Raw genomic sequence first — 19,242 nt, 5'->3', positions numbered from 1 at the left:
GCCATTTGTACCACCTGCCATACCAGCATCAGCCGGGGTCACAAAACTACTAGCCTGACCACCACCAGCATGATCAGGCACATGTTAGCAAAGCACCCGACTTTGTGGGGCGAACCCCAGGGTCCACGACCAATGTCAGCGGGTGTCACCACTGCTTCTTCCGCTGTTGTGCGTGTGATAGAACCCCTTGTTGTGCATGCAGGGCAATCCCCTGTCATACTGCATGCAAAGATGCCCCCTCCTCTCAGTCTTCACTTGTTATGGCAGTTTCTCAAGAAACAGCATCAAGGTCCACGTCACACCACAGCGTTCAATTGTCCATATCCCAGAGCTTGAATGAAAGCGCAAATTCGCAGCCAATGCCCCACAGGCCACAGTCCTAAATTCGCACATTTCACGACTGCTTGCATTGGAAATGCTGCCTTTTATGCTGGTGGAGACTGAATCCTTCCGCAAACTTATGGAGATGGCCGTCCCTCGGTACTCGGTCCCCAGCCGACACTATTTTGCCCGGTGTGCCATCCCCGCACATCTCCCTGACGGCACACTGGGTAAACATAGTGGAAGCCGGGACCCAGTCGGACCTTGGGACGGAACACATCCTCCCCACACCGAGGATTGCGGGCCCTATGTCAGTCAAAGTTGCCCCCACAGTGTACAACTCCTGCACATCATCCTCCTCCTCATCTGCAGACTCCATCTCAGATATCAGCACATCAGTTACAAGCTGGAAGCACTGCAGTACTGCCTCAGCCTAGCGGCAACAGGCTGTGCTGAAACTCATAAGCTTAGGTGATAAACCTCACACTGCTTGTGAGTTGTGGACAGCTGTGAAAGAGCAGGCAGATCTGTGGCTGAGACCACTGAACCTACATCCAGACATGGTCGTGTGTGACAATGGCTGTAACCTGGTGACGGCTCTGAGGCGAGGCGAGATCACACACTTATCATGCCTGGCTCATGTAATTAACCTCGAGGTTCAGCGGTTTCTTAAATCATACCCTGAGTTGCCAGATCTGCTCGTCAAAGTACGCCGCCTGTTAGCTCATTTTTTCAAGTCGGCTACAGCTTCCACCGCCCTTGCTAAGTTGCAGCAGCGTTTGCAGCTTCCGGCACACCGACTGGTGTGTGATGTCCTCACACATTGGAACGCTACTCTCCACATGTTGCAAAGGATTTGTGAGCAGAAAAGAGCAGTTGTGGAGTACCAGCTGCAACAAGGCCGTTGATATTCAGTTCAGACTCCACACATAAGACCTCAGGAGTGGACCTGGATGTCTGACATATGTACCATCTTGACAAACTTTGAGGAGTCCACCAAGATGGTGAGTGGCGATGATGCCATCATTAGCGTCCGCATCCCACTTGTCTGTCTTTGGCAATGCTATCTGCAGAGAATTAAAGAGGAGGCATTGCAGCCACAGTATGATGAGATGGATCAAGAAGCCGTAGTGGGCGATTACACACAGCCCAGCCTCATCTCATCCCAACGTGCATTGGAGGACAATGAGGGAGAGGAGGTGGAGGAGGAGGAAGAACAGGAGCTGGTATCATGCGCTGTGGACGGTAGTACCTGTACAACTGTCATACCGTCGGTTCAGCGTGGGTGGCCTGAGGACACCAATAATGGGTAGAAGGCATACTAATCCTCACCCTGATTCTCCTTCCTCCCACCATGCCGAGTGTCCTCAGAGAGCAACTGATCCCACACTTGGACACTCTGAAGAGCTGTTCACTTGTCCATTTCCATATTTGTGCCCCTCGCCTGCTCTGCTTGAAGTGGTGGAAGAGGAGATCCCATGTAGCGATGCCCAAATATTTGAACAGCCACGGCCACAGGAAGTCGACGCTGGCAATTTGTCACAAGAGGTGGACGATGACGAGACACAATTGCTAGGAAGTGAGGAGGAGGATCGTGGTGCGCAAGTGGAAGAGGAGGAGGTGGTGGATGATCTAGTAACTGACCCAACGTGGCAGGAGGACACGCAGAGCGAGGCCAGTAGCACACAGGGGGAGGGAGGCAGAGTACCCCAACAGGCAGGAAGAAGCAGTGTGGTGGCCGCACACAGAAGGCGGGCAACAGTTCCCTGTAACACCAACACGAGGGACGTTGCCAGTACAACTGGTAGGTCTTCCAGAGTCTGGAATTTTTTTAAAGACTCTGCTGATAACCTCAAAAAGGCCATTTGTACCACCTGCCATGCCAGCATCAGCAGAGGTGACAAAACTACCAGCCTGACCACCACCAGCATGATCAGACACATGTTAGCAAAGCACCCGACTTTGTGGGGCGAACCCCAGGATCCACGACCAGTCAGCGGGTGTCACGACTGGTTATTCCACTGTTGTGCATGTAAGAGAACCCCTGTTGTGCGTGCAAGGCAATCCCCTGTCCATACTGCATGCAAAGATACCCCCTCCTCTCAATCTTCACTTGTTATGGCAGTTTCTCAAGAAACAGCATCAACGTCCACGTCCCACCGCAGCGTTCGATTGTTCACATCCCAAACCTTTAAACGAAAGCGCAAATTCGCAGCCAATGCCCCACAGGCCACAGTCCTAAATTTGCACATTTCACGACTGCTTCCGTTGGAAATGCTGCCTTTTAGGCTGGTGGAGACTGAATCCTTCCGCAACCTTATGGCGGTGGCCGTCCCTCGGTACTCGGTCCCCAGCCGACACTATTTTGCCCGGTGTGCCACATCCCCGCACTACACAAGCACGTGTCCCAAAACATCTGCCATGCCCTCAACAAGGCAGTTACTGGGTGAGTCCACCTGACAACAGACACGTGGACAAGTGCTTGTGGCCAGGGACGGTGTTATGCTCGCGCCCGGACTGACTGGCGTGAGTGTGATTAGTGATCCCACTGTACCATGAACCGAGGAGTGCCTGGAGGGGCGTAACTAAGTATTAACCCGATCCGACCAAGGTCGCACGGCGGCTTAGTCGACTCCGTGAACCAAGGAGGAACCGAGCAGAGGGACCAGGTGCTACTCCAGGTCAGATCCTGGTCACAGTTGTTGACCCACACCGGGGAATGCAGGAACAGGCAGGTTAGACTGGCATACAGGCAGGTGGGTACTGGCAAGTACGTCTGGTATGCAAACAGGAGGGCACTGGCAAGTACGGCAGGTATGCAGACTGGTGGGCACTGGCAAGTACGGATGGCATGCAGACAGGTGGGCACTGGCAAGCACGGCTGGTATGCAGACAGGTGGGCACTGGTAAGCACGGCTGGTATGCAGACAGGTGGGCACTGGCAAGCAGGGCTGGTATGCAGACAGGTGGGAACTGGAAAGCACGGCTGGTATGCAGATAGGTGGGCACTGGCAAGCACGGCTGGAGTGCAGACAGGGAGATACTGACAAGCACGGCTGGAGCGCAGACAGGGAGGTACTAGCAGGCTGGATAGGGTCCAGTACAGACTGGGAGACAGGTACAGAGCCGCAGATGCGGTAGACAAGCAGAGTAAAGCGAAACCGCCGGAGCGGAGGACAAGGCAGAGCAGAGAGGAACTGCTGGTGCAGTGAGCTAGCAGAGCGGAGCGAAAACCGCAGGTGCGGTGGGCAAGGCAGAGCAGAGCGGAACCGCCGGAGCAGTGGACAAGGCAGAGCAGAGCGAAACCGCAGGTGCGGTGGACAAGGCAGAGCAGAGCGGAACCGCCGGAGCGATGGGCAAGGCAGAGCAGAGAGAAGCCGCCAGAGTGGTGGGCAAGTCAGAGCAGAGAGAAGCCGCCGGAGCGGTGGGTAAGGCAGAGCAGAGGGAAGCCGCCAGAGCGTTGGGCAAGTCAGAGCAGAGAGAAGCCTCCGGAGCGGTGGGTAAGGCAGAGCAGAGAGAAACCTCTGGCGCGGTGAGCAAGCAGAGCCGAACAGGGCTGAAGGTGCAGGCAGAGAGGACAGGGCTCTGTTCACATGGAACAGACTGGAAAATACAGGAAGATGGCTAGAACACAGGAGGAAGATACGGAGGAAGGGAAAAGGGACAAGCAGAACCAGATACACACAAGGTACTTACTATGAAGTAGCGAATGGACACAAAACAAACAGAAGTACAGAGACAACGAGTTGGAGTTAGGTGCAGGTTCAGATACTGCAGGAAAAGGGAAGGTATGGACATAGAGACAAACAGGTTAGGATACAGTTCAGACAGGAACTGCTACTGCAATGAGATACAAGAACGAGCCTGGGTATAAAGCCCCCAGAGTGGCGGAAACAGACTAGAAGTCATAGGTAACAGGCCTGGGAATACAGCCCCCGGAGTGATGGAAACAGACAAGAAGTCAAAGATAACAGGTCTGGGTATGCAGCCCCCAGGGTGGCAGAAACAGACAAGATACAGGACAGGACCTGGCAATTCAGTTGAAAAGACTAACTGAGTGAAGGTGTTGCTCAGGCTCCTCCTTCTGGGTGGAGGGTGTTTAAATATCCAGTGACTTACAGCAATAGGCTGGGGACACATTAGGAGCACACCCACAGCAGCTATAAGAATCAGGAAGTAACCGGGCCGCCGCCCTAAGCAATCAGACAAGAGACATGCACACAGTATGAACTGGAGCAAGGTTTGTAGGCTGGACTGATGGGTAAGATTGCGGTCTTGCATAGTGGGAGGTGGTGCACTATGCAAGCACACTGCCAGGGATGTTACAGACGGTACATCTCCCTGACGGGAGAGTCCACCTGACAACGGACACGTGGACAAGTGCTTGTGGCCAGGGACGGTACATCTCCCTGACGGCACACTGGGTAAACCTAGTGGAAGCCGGGACCCAGTCGGACCTTGGGACGGAGCACATCCTCCCCACACAAAGGATTGCGGGCCCTATGTCAGTCAGAGTTGCCCCCACAGTGTACAGCTCCTGCGCATCATCCTCCTCCTCCTCATGTTCAGCCTCCATCTCCGATATCACCACATCAGTTACAAGCTGGAAGCACTGCAGTACTGCCTCAGCCAAGAGGCAACAGGCTGTGCTGAAACTCATAAGCTTAGGTGATAAACCTCACACTGCTTGTGAGTTGTGGACAGCTGTGAAAGAGCAGGCAGATCTGTGGCTGAGACCGCTGAACCTACATCCAGGCATGGTCGTGTGTGACAATGGCCGTAACCTGGTGCCTGCTCTGAGGCGAGGCGAGATCACACACGTACCATGCCTGGCTCATGTCCTTAACCTCGTGGTTCAGCGGTTTCTTAAATCGTACCCCGAGCTGCCAGATGTGCACGTCAAAGTACTCAGCCTGTCAGCTCATTTTCGCAAGTCTGCTTTCGTCGCCCTTTCTGTGTTGCAGCATCATTTGCAGCTTCCGGTACACCGACTCGTGTGTGATGTCCCCACACGTTGGAACTCTACCCTCCACATGTTGCAAAGGATTTGTGAGCAGAAGAGAGCAGTTGTGGAGTACCAGCTGCAACAAGGCCGTCGATATTCAGGTCAGACTCCACACATAAGACCTCAGGAGTGGACCTGGATGTCTGACATATGTACCATCCTGACAAACTTTGAGGAGTCCACAAAGATGGTGAGTGGCGATGATGCCATCATTAGCGTCAGCATCCCCTTTGTCTGTCTTTTGCAACGCTCTCTGCAGAGAATTAAAGAGGAGGCATTGCAGCCAGAGTATGATGAGATGGATCAAGAAGCCAGCCTCATCTCATCCCAACGTGCATTGGGGGACAATGAGGGAGAGGAGGAGGAGGAGGAAGAACAGGAGCTGGTATCATGCGCTGTAGATGGTAGTACCTGTACAACTGTCATACCGTCGGTTCAGCATGGGTGGCCTGAGGACAGGGGGGAGGAGGAGGAGGAGGAGAGCATTGTCAGTTGTCATCTGGGTGAGGACACGGAAGTCTTGCCCGTTACCAGTCTGGCACGCATGGCTGACTTTTTGTTACGTTGCCTTAACCGTGACCCTCGCGTTGTCAAAATGTTGGGTGACAGTCATTTCTGGTTGGTGACACTTTTAGACCCCCGCTACAAGGAGAACTTTCGCTCTCTTGTTTCTGAGCTGGAGAGGTCTACAAAAATGGGGCAGTACCAGAAGGCCCTTGCTGCAGAACTGTTAAATAAAATTCCCATCTGAACACGCTAGCGGCAGAGGTCACAGTTCGTTGCCCAACCAAGGCGTACAGACGAGAGAGACGCAACTCCAATCCAGCAGAGGCAGGGGAACACTGTCAACGTTCTAGGACAGTTTTCTGAGACACACCCAGCTTACAGGCCCTGAGGCGTGGGGTACTCTCACAAGGAGTGGAAAGGTTCAAAAGATGGTGAGGGAGTACCTTGCCGACCGTACCAGCGTCCTCCGTGATTCCTCTGTGCCTTTTAATTATTGGGTATCCAAGCTGGACACTTGGAATGAACTCGCTCTGTACGCCTTGGAGGTCCTGGCCTGCCCTGCCACTAGCTTGTTATCGGAGCGTATTTTTAGTACCGCTGGGGGAATTATAACTGATAAGCGCATTCGCCTGTCAACTGACAATGCTGACAAGCTGACCCTTATCAAAATGAACAAGGGCTGGATTGGGCCAGACTTCTCATCACCACCAAATGACAGCAGAGTAACATAAACTCAAATCCACTGTGTTATTTCGGGAGGTGTATTCCCAAGCACCGCTTCACACCCACACATGGGTATACGCTTCCTCATTTCGGCTGTATTTTGCTCTTTTCCTTATCCTCAGCCTCCACTACCACTATCCCACCAGGGTGACCTTGGTCCGTGTTGCCAGCATTGCAAGTTCCTCCGTCCTAATTTTTGGCAGCTTTTGCTTGGAAGGCATAGGCAAATACTATGGGAGACCCACTCCCCAATAATGGGAATGATGTTTTCAATATGCTGTACTGCATGTCTCTTGTAAGGGGCATTGCAAGTTCCTCCGTCCTAATTTTTGGGAGCTTTTGCTTGGAAGGCATAGGCAAAGACTATGGGAGATCCACTCCCCAATAATGGGAATAATGTTTTTAATATGGTGTACTGCATGGCTCTTGTTTGCCAGCATTGCAAGTTCCTCCGTCCTAATTTTTGGCAGCTTTTGCTTGGAAGGCATAGGCAAATACTATGGGAGACCCACTCCCCAATAATGGGAATGATGTTTTCAATATGCTGTACTGCATGTCTCTTGTAAGGGGCATTGCAAGTTCCTCCGTCCTAATTTTTGGGAGCTTTTGCTTGGAAGGCATAGGCAAAGACTATGGGAGATCCACTCCCCAATAATGGGAATAATGTTTTTAATATGCTGTACTGCATGTCTCTTGTAAGGACCATGAAAACCATCTTGTTAAACCACTCTGAACTCCACAGCTCTTCCAAGGGGCATTAAAACCATCTTGTTAAGCTACTGTGACCTCCGCGTCTCTTCCAAGGGGCATGAAAACCCTCTTGTTAAACCACTCTGAATTCCACAGCTCTTCCAAGGGGCATGTAAACCATCTTGTTAAGCTACTGTGACCTCCACCACTCTTCCAAGGGGCATTGATATTGTCTTTTATTCCACTGCGACCTCCACCACTCTTCCAAGGGGCATTAAAACTGTCTTGTTAAGCTACTGTGACCTCCACGTCTCTTCCAAGGGGCATTAAAACCCTCTTGTTAAACCACTCTGAACTCCACAGCTCTTCCAAGGGGCATTAAAACCATCTTGTTAAGCTACTGTGACCTCCACGTCTCTTCCAAGGGGCATTAAAACCATCTTGTTAAACCACTCTGAACTCCACCACTCTTCCAAGGGGCATTGATATTGTCTTTTTATTCCACTGCGACCTCCACCACTCTTCCAAGGGGCATTAAAACCATCTTGTTAAACCACTCTGAACTCCACAGCTCTTCCAAGGGGCATTGAAATGTTGTTTTTAATTACCTCTAACCTCCATGACTCTTCCAATGGGCATTGCATTTCCTCCTAATTTTAGTCAGCTTTTGCTTTTCAATGCATTGGTGAACACTAAGGGAGACCCACTCCCCAATAATGGGGAGAAGGATTTTAGTACGCTATAATCCACGTCTGTTTCAAGGGGCACTGCAGTTCCTCATAATTTTTGGAAAGCCTTCCATTCACTGCTTAGGCCAACAGTGTACAGGAGACCCAGTTGCTATAAATGGAAAAAACGGTTTAGTTAAGGCCCTCTGACCTCCATGTCACTTCCAAGGGGCATTGGAGTGCTTCAAAATTTTTGGTAGGCATTGCACTCACTGTATACCCTAAACTGTGTAGCCGAACCGCTCCTTTTGGTACAGAAACTTATCCTACAAGACATGTGTGGTTAACTGGCCTGATATTGATGTGAATGGTCCCTGTTCCTCCTGCTCTTTCTCCTTTGCCACCACATCATCCATCATTCATCACCTGAACGGGAGTCATAGAACTGGGATAGTAGCAGGAAAACATCCAGCAATCCTCGGAGGAGGTAGGATATGCGCCAAAACGCTGACCACTTCAGGGCTAGTTGCTACTACATACATGAACTTGCATTCCAAGGAACAGAAAGCTAAGGAGATGGATGGCCTCATGAATGATCATGAATAATTTACTCGTTGTGTAGGAGGCCGACCACTACTGCTGTCTACCTTCTGAACTTTGTGTTGAAGCCTGATTGACCCAGGACCCGCAATCCTCTATGTCTGGAGGACGTGTTGCATCCCAGTGTCCAACTGTGTCCCAGCTTCCACAATATTAACCCAGTGTGAAGGCATCAGTGAGATGGACCATCCCTGGCCACATTCACTTGTCCACGTGTTTGTGGTTAGGCTGTCCTTCCCACTAAATGCCCTGGGGAGGGCACAGTTAATGTTTTGGTATGCGCGCTTGTGTACAAGGCGCACCGGGACAAATAGGGGCGGCTGGGGACCGTTTATGGACACCCTGCCGCCCCCAGGTGGCTGGGGACTGTGTGTAGGCACCCGGCTGTGGGGCTGCTGGGAACCGAGTATGTACACCCGGCCACCTCCTGGCGGCTGGGGACCGAGCGTGAACACCCAGCTGGGGACTGAGTATGGATACCAGGCCTCTGGCGCAGCCATCACATGGTGGCTGGCTTCTGCCTCCACAAGCCTAAAAGGCCTCATTTCAAGTGCTAGCAAGCTAGCAGTATTGTATTGCAGCCCTGGGGGGCGGTGGGTGGCAGGCTGCACACTTACGCTTGCATTCCAAGAAAACAAAGCAGATGCTAACTTTTATCATCATCATCATGCTCCTCACTTTGGCACTCTCAGCTCTCCTGATGGAGAAGCCAGGGCCCACCGGAGGAGTCTGGTTCTCTGGTGAGCTCGTCCAATGCTGCCATAAAGCAGGCCAGGCTAAGAAAAGTGTGGGGAAGGTTACCGGGATAAATAGCGGCGGCTGGGGACCGTGTGTGGGCACCCGGCCACGGGGCGGCTGGGGACCGAGCGTGGACACCCGGCTGCCGGGCGGCTGGGGACTGGGTATGGATACCAAGCCGCCAACGCAGCCATGACGTGGTGGCCAGATTCCGCCTCCACATGCCTAAAAGGCCCAATTTCAAGTGCAAGCAAGAAAGTAGTATGGTATTGCAGCCTGGGGGTGGGTGGGTGGCAGGCTGCATACTTGCGCTTGCATTGCAAGGAATGGGGGAGGTACAATTGAACACTGCCTTGGGACAAGGACTTGCACAGGCATAGTTGCAAGTCTGCATCTTCTGATGGGGCAAGGATCACTTCTGATGGGCACACTTTTAGGCAGTGACCTGGGTGTCAGAGATGCTTCCAGGGGTCTTCCCCATGCTGTTCCCATGTCTTTTCAGCGCTGTATGCATGTGTCACACAGCACATGGCCAAATAAGGTTGTAAAATGTTAAAATGACATTTCCCGGTGAATGCATTTGTCACGGTTGAAAGCAATACAAAAGTGCAAAAACGCATAAAAAATGCTACTTGTGAACATAGCCCAAGGTGTGGAGGAGTATTTTTGTTTTTGGTTATTTATTTTACTTTATACACAAGTCTTTACCCTGTAAAGGAAGTTCCTTAACATATTTCACAGGAAAACCGTTTCAGTTTTGCTTTTGAACTTTTTATTGTAAGCCCGTTAAAGTGGCTTAATACCTCTGACCACGTTGTTCACAGCAGTGAGCTGGGGGGTCAGAAATGCTTCCTGGGGCGATCCCCATGTCATTTGAACACTGTCACTATCGTTTTGTGCACTTTTTAGGCTTGCTACAGACTGCCGGGGGTGCCGCCGCAAAAATGCTCGGGTCGAGCACCCGAGTATCTCGGTGAGCTCGGCCCGAGCTTCGAGCACCCGAGCATTTTAGTGCTCGCTCAACACTCATTTTTAACCATCACGTATGGATTTTGCACAAAGCGCGTGTGAAATTATGGAGAAGCAAAATGAACAAGAAAAATCTTCTTTTGTTGCCAAAATTGTACACATTATATATAAAAATTTATTGAACATTCATTCTGCAACTTTATTGAAAATTCCTCGCCTTTTCCTTTTCTTTTCAAAGTTCCCCTTGATACCTTTTCTCTTATAGAAGGCCTGCAGATCTTCTCTGTGAAGCATCCAGCGGTAGTTCCCCATCATGTTCACGTTTCAACTACCTTGGTACCGTTCTGTAAGAGGAATCAGTTTGGACCCTTTGAAACACCAGCTTAGTGCGAAACAGCTGTTGTCCTGAAGGACTCCCGCTTCCCCGGCTCCAGGTTTTAGTGTGTGAATAAGGAATAAAGGTTCTTCACTGGAAATCGCTTGCTGGAGTGCCGCTTTTTGTCTGCTTACAAAATCTATATATTTTTTTGCCTAAAATACAAAGGAAATGTCATCTTTAACTTTTTCCCTTTTAGAGATCATTTCATCTTCAACTTGCTTAACTGTTCACAACAGTAATTTTGACCAGGTGTGCCCAAACTTATACATTCCACTGAAGAGCAGTCTTGATGTCTCCTATGTGATGTACATACTGCAGACCCTCCACTGCTTGAGGTCTATAAATGAGCAGTGATGATTTTCTCACTGTGAAGAGACCTGCGGTGTAAAATACATTTGTGTTCAGAACTTACTGCTGTGAGATCTTTTAAAAATTCATTGCAAAAAGTGTACTGTGCTCCAGACCGAAGCAAATCTGGAAAAGTAGTTGTGATTTGCACCATCAATGCGACCTAACATCACAGCTGCACCAAAGAGAATCTGCTCCAGCCATCACCTTAGGGGTGAGTTAATTAAATGTTTGACCAAATATAGCATGGTAAATTTCATGTTGATAATTTCATACTGCCCCCGAATGATGGTATAAATATCCAAATGGCCCCTGGCAGAAAAAAGATTCCATAAGCCTGCCATAGAGGCCCATACTTTGGTGTCACCAGCAGAAAATATTAAACTCGTACAGGTATACATTTTTCATCAATCTTATTTAACTCCTTCCAGATTATTTCGATTTGGCAGATTGTCAATTGACGACTGTGATAGATTTGGGGAATCTCCCCTAAACTTCTGTAACCTTACTTGGGATTGTGAAGTCATTACTGGGGTGAAATGATTAGTATGATGTCAAAATTGATAGAGGTCTTTGTTGACTGCATGTCAGAGCTTTGTATACTGGGAATCGTGGATGAGGAAATGTGGCCTCATCATTACGATATTATATTCCTTCAAGAAGCTACATTCTTGGCAGAGAGGCCATAGCTTTGAGATGGATGGGTGGGAAACATATTTATATGCATCGATACCTTGTAATTCAGCAAGATGATCAAAATATTACTGAGTTAATAAGGCATTTTCCTATGAACAATTACATGTTAAGGATTCGGTAGTCTCTCTGAAATTTATACTGCTGATTGTGTACAGTGCACTATATTTGTATATGATACTACATTGTATGTTATCTTTTTATTGATTATATGATTATCATGTGGTATCATTCAATAATGCGAATGTTTAAAAAGAAGGTAAAAATCCTGCGACCATCTGAAAGTTACAAATCATCCAAACCAGCAAGATGTATTCTTTTTGTTCTTTCTATTTTGTTAGACATTTTTACGGTCCATGCAGCTGTACCACTTCTATGGCAGCCCTTACTTGCCGAGACAGAAATAAAGATACAATAATTATCCTATTTCTGGAAATCAAATGTCTATGGTTGAATTCTGTTTGCAAAAAATGGCCAAACATAATATGGTCTACAAAGCCATTTAGTGTTTTCTTGTAAATGTGTTCAAACCAACAATGTTCTCTGTCTGTCCCTACAACTTTTTATGTTGTCGTAAAGAACCTGTAAAGAGAAGCGATGATCAGAAAAGGACATTTTAACCTTCCTCTCACAAATATATGTAGCACAAAAATCAGATTTAAACATCAGGTAATTTTCTAATACTTCCATTTAAGTTAAACAACCCTATTGAATAGCTGTACTGGTGTATTCTTGATTGATTGGCTATTTGTCTTAGTGGCACAACATATGTCACCCCTACTATGCTTAAGAATAGAGACAGATGCCCCCATGGCAGCTTTTTTTTCATATAGTGGATTTTGCCCACCAACTATGCATAGAATTACAACACCGATCCAGTCAAGTGAGTGGAGCTGTGCAGCATTATCCTCAATAGTGGGTATTTAAGAGCAGTAATGTGGGTGAAGCTGTGAAGGAACCCTTCCGTTCTAGATCTCACCCCCAACACCACCAACCAGGAAGTAGAGACATATCATAGTTGTTAATATGCAAACTACCCTTTAATAGATGGTGAGTTATCAAAGGGCCCAATACACACTTTGCTATACCTTTTGTCAAATTTGGCCAAGAATTTAATGTGTATAGGGGCCTCCCAACTATTCCCTGACAAATTATGCTGGGATAAATAATGATCAGGAGGTTAGAATTTAATTGGGGAGATAAGCCACTACCAGTTGATTCTGGTAACTATTCTCTTTTAAAGGACACAGGAACTCTCAGCCGAGCATTCCTTCACATGTGGGAATCGGAAGGGGTTGTGATATTTGCCTGTATGTTAGTGTATGTACAGCTTAAAGGTGTTTTTCCACTTTTAGATAGGTGGATCCCAATTCTTCTAATGTAAAATAACAGCGTCACACAGTGCTCACCTTCACCACTTCAGCGCCAGTTTAATGCTGCTTTGGTTTCTGTGTTTTGGCTGCATTGGTATAGTTACGACTACAATGCTGATCATCACTTAAGTCACTCACTGAGCTTAGTGGCTCAGACCATCTATGTCAGCAGAGCCACTGAGCTCAGTATTTGGCTGCAGCGGTGATACGCCCTGCAGTCCTTACATCACGTATACAGCCAATACACAAAACTTTAACGGGGGAAGGTGAGTACTCTCTTGATTTTGTTTTTTAAATTACAGGAATCATTTGGGATCCAGTTTTCTAAAAGTGGAAAACCCCTTAAAAAGCAGAGACAAACAACCGTAATTCTCGCATGAGGATCACATTGTAAACCTCTTACTGGCTGTCTACTCTCCTGACCAGAGCTGGAAAGCTGCATAGAAATCCATCATGCTGTCATGCTCAGGTCAAGAGAGGTGCTGGCCAGTCCGTTCAGTGTGATGCGATCATCGCACGAGTTATACGGCAGTCTGTCTCTGCCCTAAGAGTCACCCTTTGTTAGCCTTGGTATGCTGCTCTCTTTATGGAGAATCAAGCACATTATCAGAAATAAATTTCAAGGGTTGCCATTATGATACACTTTTGGTCAAGGCTCCCTTCTAGTGAAAAGTATTTTAAAAAGTTATTTTAATATTTGTTTTAATCTCAATCTGAAGATATATGCTACACCAAAAATTGGTCAGTCGTAAATGCAAAAAGTGGAGGCCATTTGTTATTTCTGATACTATCTGACACTTTATTGCAATGTCTAAATATTCACTACTGGGAAAGGGGGCTCAAGAAGCTTTGGGGTTTGCTAAAAGGAGAGAAGGTATTTTTTTAAATAATGGTGATGGAAAAACCCTCTTATTCTGCAAGTCCAGAAAATCTAAGAAAAGAATCATCCTCTAAGTAAAACTTGTCCCACTCAAACAATGCAAGACCACATCTGCCTCTGTGTAAAAATACTTATAATTGCAAAATTTCTATTAGTCCTTAAGGCCAACAAAGTGTACTCCTGGGTTATTCCCATCTCAACAAGTGTTGACTGAGATGACCATGTCGATGTCTACGAGCCTGCCACTAGAGGTTACAAGAACAGTCGAATGGGTTGTGCTATGCTTTTTGTGTAATTCCCAAAAGAGTGTGTGGGTGTTGATGAAGTTGACGCGCCCCTGGGCCTGTGTCGCGCTGCGTTGCGCATGCGGGAGCTTACCCGGAGCCGGATCTCTTGAGGGTTGTAGTCTCGTGGCGGTGATCCGGTCCGTGCCCAGGGAGTCAGACTAAGTGGCGCTGTATTAGCGGTAGATGTTGGACGACTACGCCACCCGTTGAGTACAGCTAAGGAGCTGCTGCTGCAGGGCAGACCGCTGAGGCCGGTGGTAGGATTGTGCAGCGTGATAGTATAACCCCCAACGGGAGGGGTATGGCCTCAGGGCAGCAGACGTGGATGATGGGGGTAGCAGGAACCACTCGGAGACGGTACGGTGTAGTTCAGGGTCTTTACTGGTGACAACGATAGACCCTCCCGGAGTACTGGCTAGCGATTGGGGCCTGGTCAGTCCTTGAGCAGATGGGATCTCCCCTGGCCAGGCGGAGTTGTAGGCCTCCCAAACTAACGATACTCTTCTGGCTACCTTGCTAGAAGCGGGTATAAGTAGCCCACGTCCCTGAGTGTACCGTGTGGTGCTCACCCGTATGGCCGGTGACTCGGGGCCTTCTAGTAGCTTCCGCTCCACGACGGCGGTGCTGGTCCCACGCGTGTGACCGTGCCTTCGGGTTTCTGGGCCAGAGGACTTGCAATCCCCTACCGGTCGGTTTCTGCTGCTGGATAGGAGTTAGTCCCCACAGCCTCGGACTCCGGGTCCGGTGATAACTTCTCAGTCAGGGCGAGCTCTGCAGCTGCCAGCCCCTGACTCCTTGTAGCACTGCTCCCACAGAGCTCCTGATGTTCTTTCCTATATCTGCTTCTCTTCTCTGTCTCTACTTCTTCATAGAATCATAGAATCATAGAATCATAGAATGGTAGAGTTGGAAGGGACCTCCTGGGTCATCTGGTCCAACCCCCTGCTCAAAGCAGGATTCACTAGATCATCTCAGACAGATGTCTGTCCAGCCTCTGTTTGAAGACGTCCATTGAAGGGGAACTCACCACCTCTCGTGGCAGCCTGTTCCACTCATTAATCACCCTAACTGTCAAAAAGTTTTTTCTAATATCTAATCTGTGTCTCCTCCCATTTAGTTTCATCCCATTGCTTCTAGTCTTTCCTTGTGCAAATGAGAATAAAGATGATCCTTCTACAATGTGACAGCCCTTGACATATTTGTAGACAGCTATTAAGTCTCCTCTCAGTCTTCTTTTTTGCAAGCTAAACATTCCCAAATCCTGCAACCGTTTCTCATAGGACATGGTTTGCAGACCAGTCACCATTCTGGTCGCTCTTCTCTGAGCTCCAGTTTGTCTATGTCTTTTTTAAAATGTGGTGCCCAAAACTGTACACAGTATTCTTCTCTACTCACTAACCCTGCCTCAGCCCTAGGTTTATATAGGGGAAGTTCTTCCCCTCCCAGGACTGGGCAGGAGGTGTGGCATGCACAGGATCCCTGACCAAGAGACCTCCCACCTGCTCTCAGACATAACATTGCCGTTACTGTGGAAACCAGACCCCTGGGGTGCCACAAAATAACAAAGCTTGGTTCAATTCGAATATATAAAGCTGGGCAGCAATAGCATGTACAACCTGTGGAAAGGTGTGGCACTGTTTTTGTAAGAAAACAGCATGTCTTGTAAATTCTGGAGAACCTCTTTACCACCTACTCAGTGTCATAGACTTGTTTCTGAGCACCTACAAGTGATATAATCTGTGTGTAGCTTTGACCTGAGAATACACAATCAACTACAGTGATCTTGAACTTTTTTAAATGACTCGTTTTCTTGTAAGTCTGGTTTCCTGATGATATGTCACTTTTTTTATTCTAATCTAGCATTTTATCAATGGATTCAACCTTTTACCGTTGGAAGCAAGTTTTACAAAAAGATCCTTCCTCATTTTCTTCTGAAAGAACTCCTCTCCTACCCAAGAAAAAGCGGCCAATTTACAACTTAAACGAGCAGCGAGTGGTGTTTGCCAATAACAAAAAATGGGAAGACGACTGCAAGAATGTTTCCAGGTTTTATTCTGGAAACAAAATCCAAACTACCAAGTATACTATATTAACGTTTCTACCAAAGAATCTATTTGAGCAGTTTTACAGGTAAGAGCATCACTAGCATATAAATCACAGGACCCCATAGCAAAAGTCCTGATTAAGCCCCCCAAAAAAGTATATTTTATTTATATATATATATATATATATATATATATATATATATATATATATATATATATATATGTGTGTATGTATGTGTATATATGTATGTATGTGTGTGAATATATATAATATATATATATATATATGCATGTGTATATATGTATGCATGTGTGTGAATATATATATATGTGTATATCTATCTCTATCTATCTATATATATATATATATATATATATATATATATATATATATATATACCGTATATTCCGGTGTATAAGACGACCCCCCTACTTTCCTGTTAAAATATAGAGTTTAGGATATATTCACCGTATAAGACTACCCCTTTTCCAACGCATACCAAACACCGGTAAAAATTTTAAAAAAACAGATTTGAATTTAACATGGTCCTTTTTTAATTTAAATTCTTATGACATGCAGGTATATAGCAGGAAAACTGTCACTCATAAACATATTAAAATAGGGGGGACCCCACGTCATTTTTTGGGGGGGTCCCCCATTCTAATAGCTAGTAAAGGCTAGGTATTCAGCTGGGGGCTGATATTAGTAGCCTGGGAAGCTCCGTGGGTATTACCCCCTTCCCAGGCTTCAAACATCTGCCCCAGCCGTCTGCTTAACCTCCGCTAGAGACTATAATGATGGTGGATCCCACGCCAATTTTCTTTTTAAAAAATCCTTTATTTTAACACTAAATGACAATTGAGGGGTTAATAAAGATGCAGTCCCTAAATTATTAATTTTGTAATTAATTTTTCCCAAAAATGTTGACGTGGGGCTTCGCCATATTTTTGTGTCCAGCCAGGTACAGCAGGCAGGAACGGGCTGCCCCCAACCACCAGATGCCTATTTGTACCTGGCCGGACACAACAATATAGGGAAGCCCTTTTTTTTTTAATTATTTCATGAAATAATTTAAAAAAAAAATACGTGGGGCTTCGCCCTGTTTTTGTGTCCAGCCAGGTACAACTAGGCAGCTGGGGGCTGGAATCTGCAGCGCAGGGAGGCCCAAGCTTTCTGGGCCCCACCCGCTGCAAATTGCAGTCCGCAGCCACCCCGGAAAATGGCGCGTTCATAGAAGCGCCATCTTCTGGCGCTGTACCCAACTCATCCAGGGCCCTGGTGCGGTGGCTCACTGGGTAATAAAGGGGTTAAGGCCAGCTTGACATTATCAGCTGGCCCTAAGCCCGAAATTCATGGGGTCACGCCAATATTAGACATGACCACCATGAATTTCTAGTAAAGTAATTAAAAAAAACACAACACCCAGAATAAAGTCCTTTAATTGAAATAAAGACACAATTTTTTAATGTTCTAAATTAAACCATACTTACCATCACGCCCATTCCAGCTGAAGCCAACGATCTCCTGCAATAAAAGTAAAATAATAAAGCAACCTCATCCTTACCTTTCCATGGTTCCCAGGACCGGTCCAGCTCTGCTACATTCACATGACAGGCTGCACCGCAGCAGAACGCTGCCGTTCAGCTTGCCATGCGGCAGACACTGAGAAGCGCAGGCATGCTTGTGCTCCTCAGTGTCTGACTGTGACGGCATCCAGATGAGCCGAGATCATGTCCAATGAACTCTGCTCACCTCATGCACGTCACTGACAGCGTGGGAAAATTCTCCTGCTCCCCGCATGCGCAGTAGAAGTTTCCCACGCTGTCAGTGACGGACGTCCAGGAGGTGAGCTGAGTTCATTGTCGGCTCATCTGGATGCCGTCACAGTCAGACACTGAGGAGCGCAAGCATGCCTGCGCTTCTCAGTGTCTGCGGGATGACAGGCTGGATGGCAGCGTTCTGCTGCGGTCCAGCCTGTTATCTCGATGTAGCAGAGCTGGAGCCATCGTGGGAACCATGGAAAGGTAAGGATGAGGTTGCTTTATTATTTTACTTTTATTGCAGGAGATCGTTGGCTTCAGCTGGAATGGGCGTGATGGTAAGTATGGTTTAATTTAGAACAATAAAGGATTGTGTCTTTATTTCAATTAAAGGACTTTATTCTGGGTGTTTGTGTTTTTTTTAACTTTGACTATGGGGTTAGTAATGGGGGTGTCTTATAGACGCCTCTCCATTACTAACCTGGGCTTGATGTCAGCTGGCATTATAAGCTGACATCAACCCCAACCCTATTACCCCCTGCCACCGCACCAGGGCAGCGTGGAAGAGCGAGGCTAAGTGCCAGAATTGGCGCATCCTATGGATGCGCCATTTCTGGGGCGGCTGACGGCTGGTGTTTCTAGCCTGGGAGGGGGCCAATATTCATGGCACCCTTCCTGGGCTTTTAAAATCAGCCCCCAGCTGTCTGCCTAGCCTTTGCTAGCTATTAAATTAGGGGCGACCCCACGTTATTTTTTGGGGGGGGTTCCCCCATTTTAATAGCTAGTAAAGGCTAGGTATTCAGCTGGGGGCTGATATTAGTAGCCTGGGAAGCTCCGTGGGTATTACCCCCTTCCCAGGCTTCAAACATCTGCCCCAGCTGTCTGCTTAACCTCCGCTAGAGACTAAAATTAAGGGGAACCCCACGCCAATTTTTTTTTTAATAAATCCGTTATTTTAACACTAGATGACAAGTACAGTAACCAGCACTATGACAGTACTTCATATATATGTGACTGACATGTTTCTATCTATCTAATCTATGTGTGAAGCTCTATTCTTTCTGTTATAAATTGTCGGGTACAGATGCTAAATTGCCGGCCGGCTTTTTTAAAGAGACAGTGCATGAAAACACTATTATTTGTTTTAATAAATCCTTTACACTAAATGACAAGTACAGTAAGCAACACTGTCACTGTACTTCATATATATGTGACTGACATGTTTCTATCTATCTAATCTATGTGTGATTCTCTA

The 19,242-nt window shown here is 47.4% G+C and overlaps 1 protein-coding gene across 1 annotated transcript in view; it reads left to right on the top strand.

The window, feature by feature from the left end:
* Positions 1-19,242, top strand: part of ATP10B (ATPase phospholipid transporting 10B (putative)) — a 666,536-nt gene that overhangs the window by 465,096 nt on the left and 182,198 nt on the right. Inside the window, exon 4 of the mRNA XM_073649518.1 lies at positions 16,042-16,311. Within this exon, the coding sequence (XP_073505619.1) occupies positions 16,052-16,311 (260 nt within the window). The 5' untranslated portion in view covers positions 16,042-16,051. The remainder of the gene's footprint in view (positions 1-16,041; positions 16,312-19,242) is intronic.

This window comes from Phyllobates terribilis, unplaced genomic scaffold (assembly GCF_046119375.1).
Source record: "Phyllobates terribilis strain yellow unplaced genomic scaffold, ASM4611937v1 Scaffold_10__3_contigs__length_209671492, whole genome shotgun sequence".
NCBI classification, from domain to species: domain Eukaryota; kingdom Metazoa; phylum Chordata; class Amphibia; order Anura; family Dendrobatidae; genus Phyllobates; species Phyllobates terribilis.
This window is presented reverse-complemented; position numbering and strand designations above follow the sequence as displayed.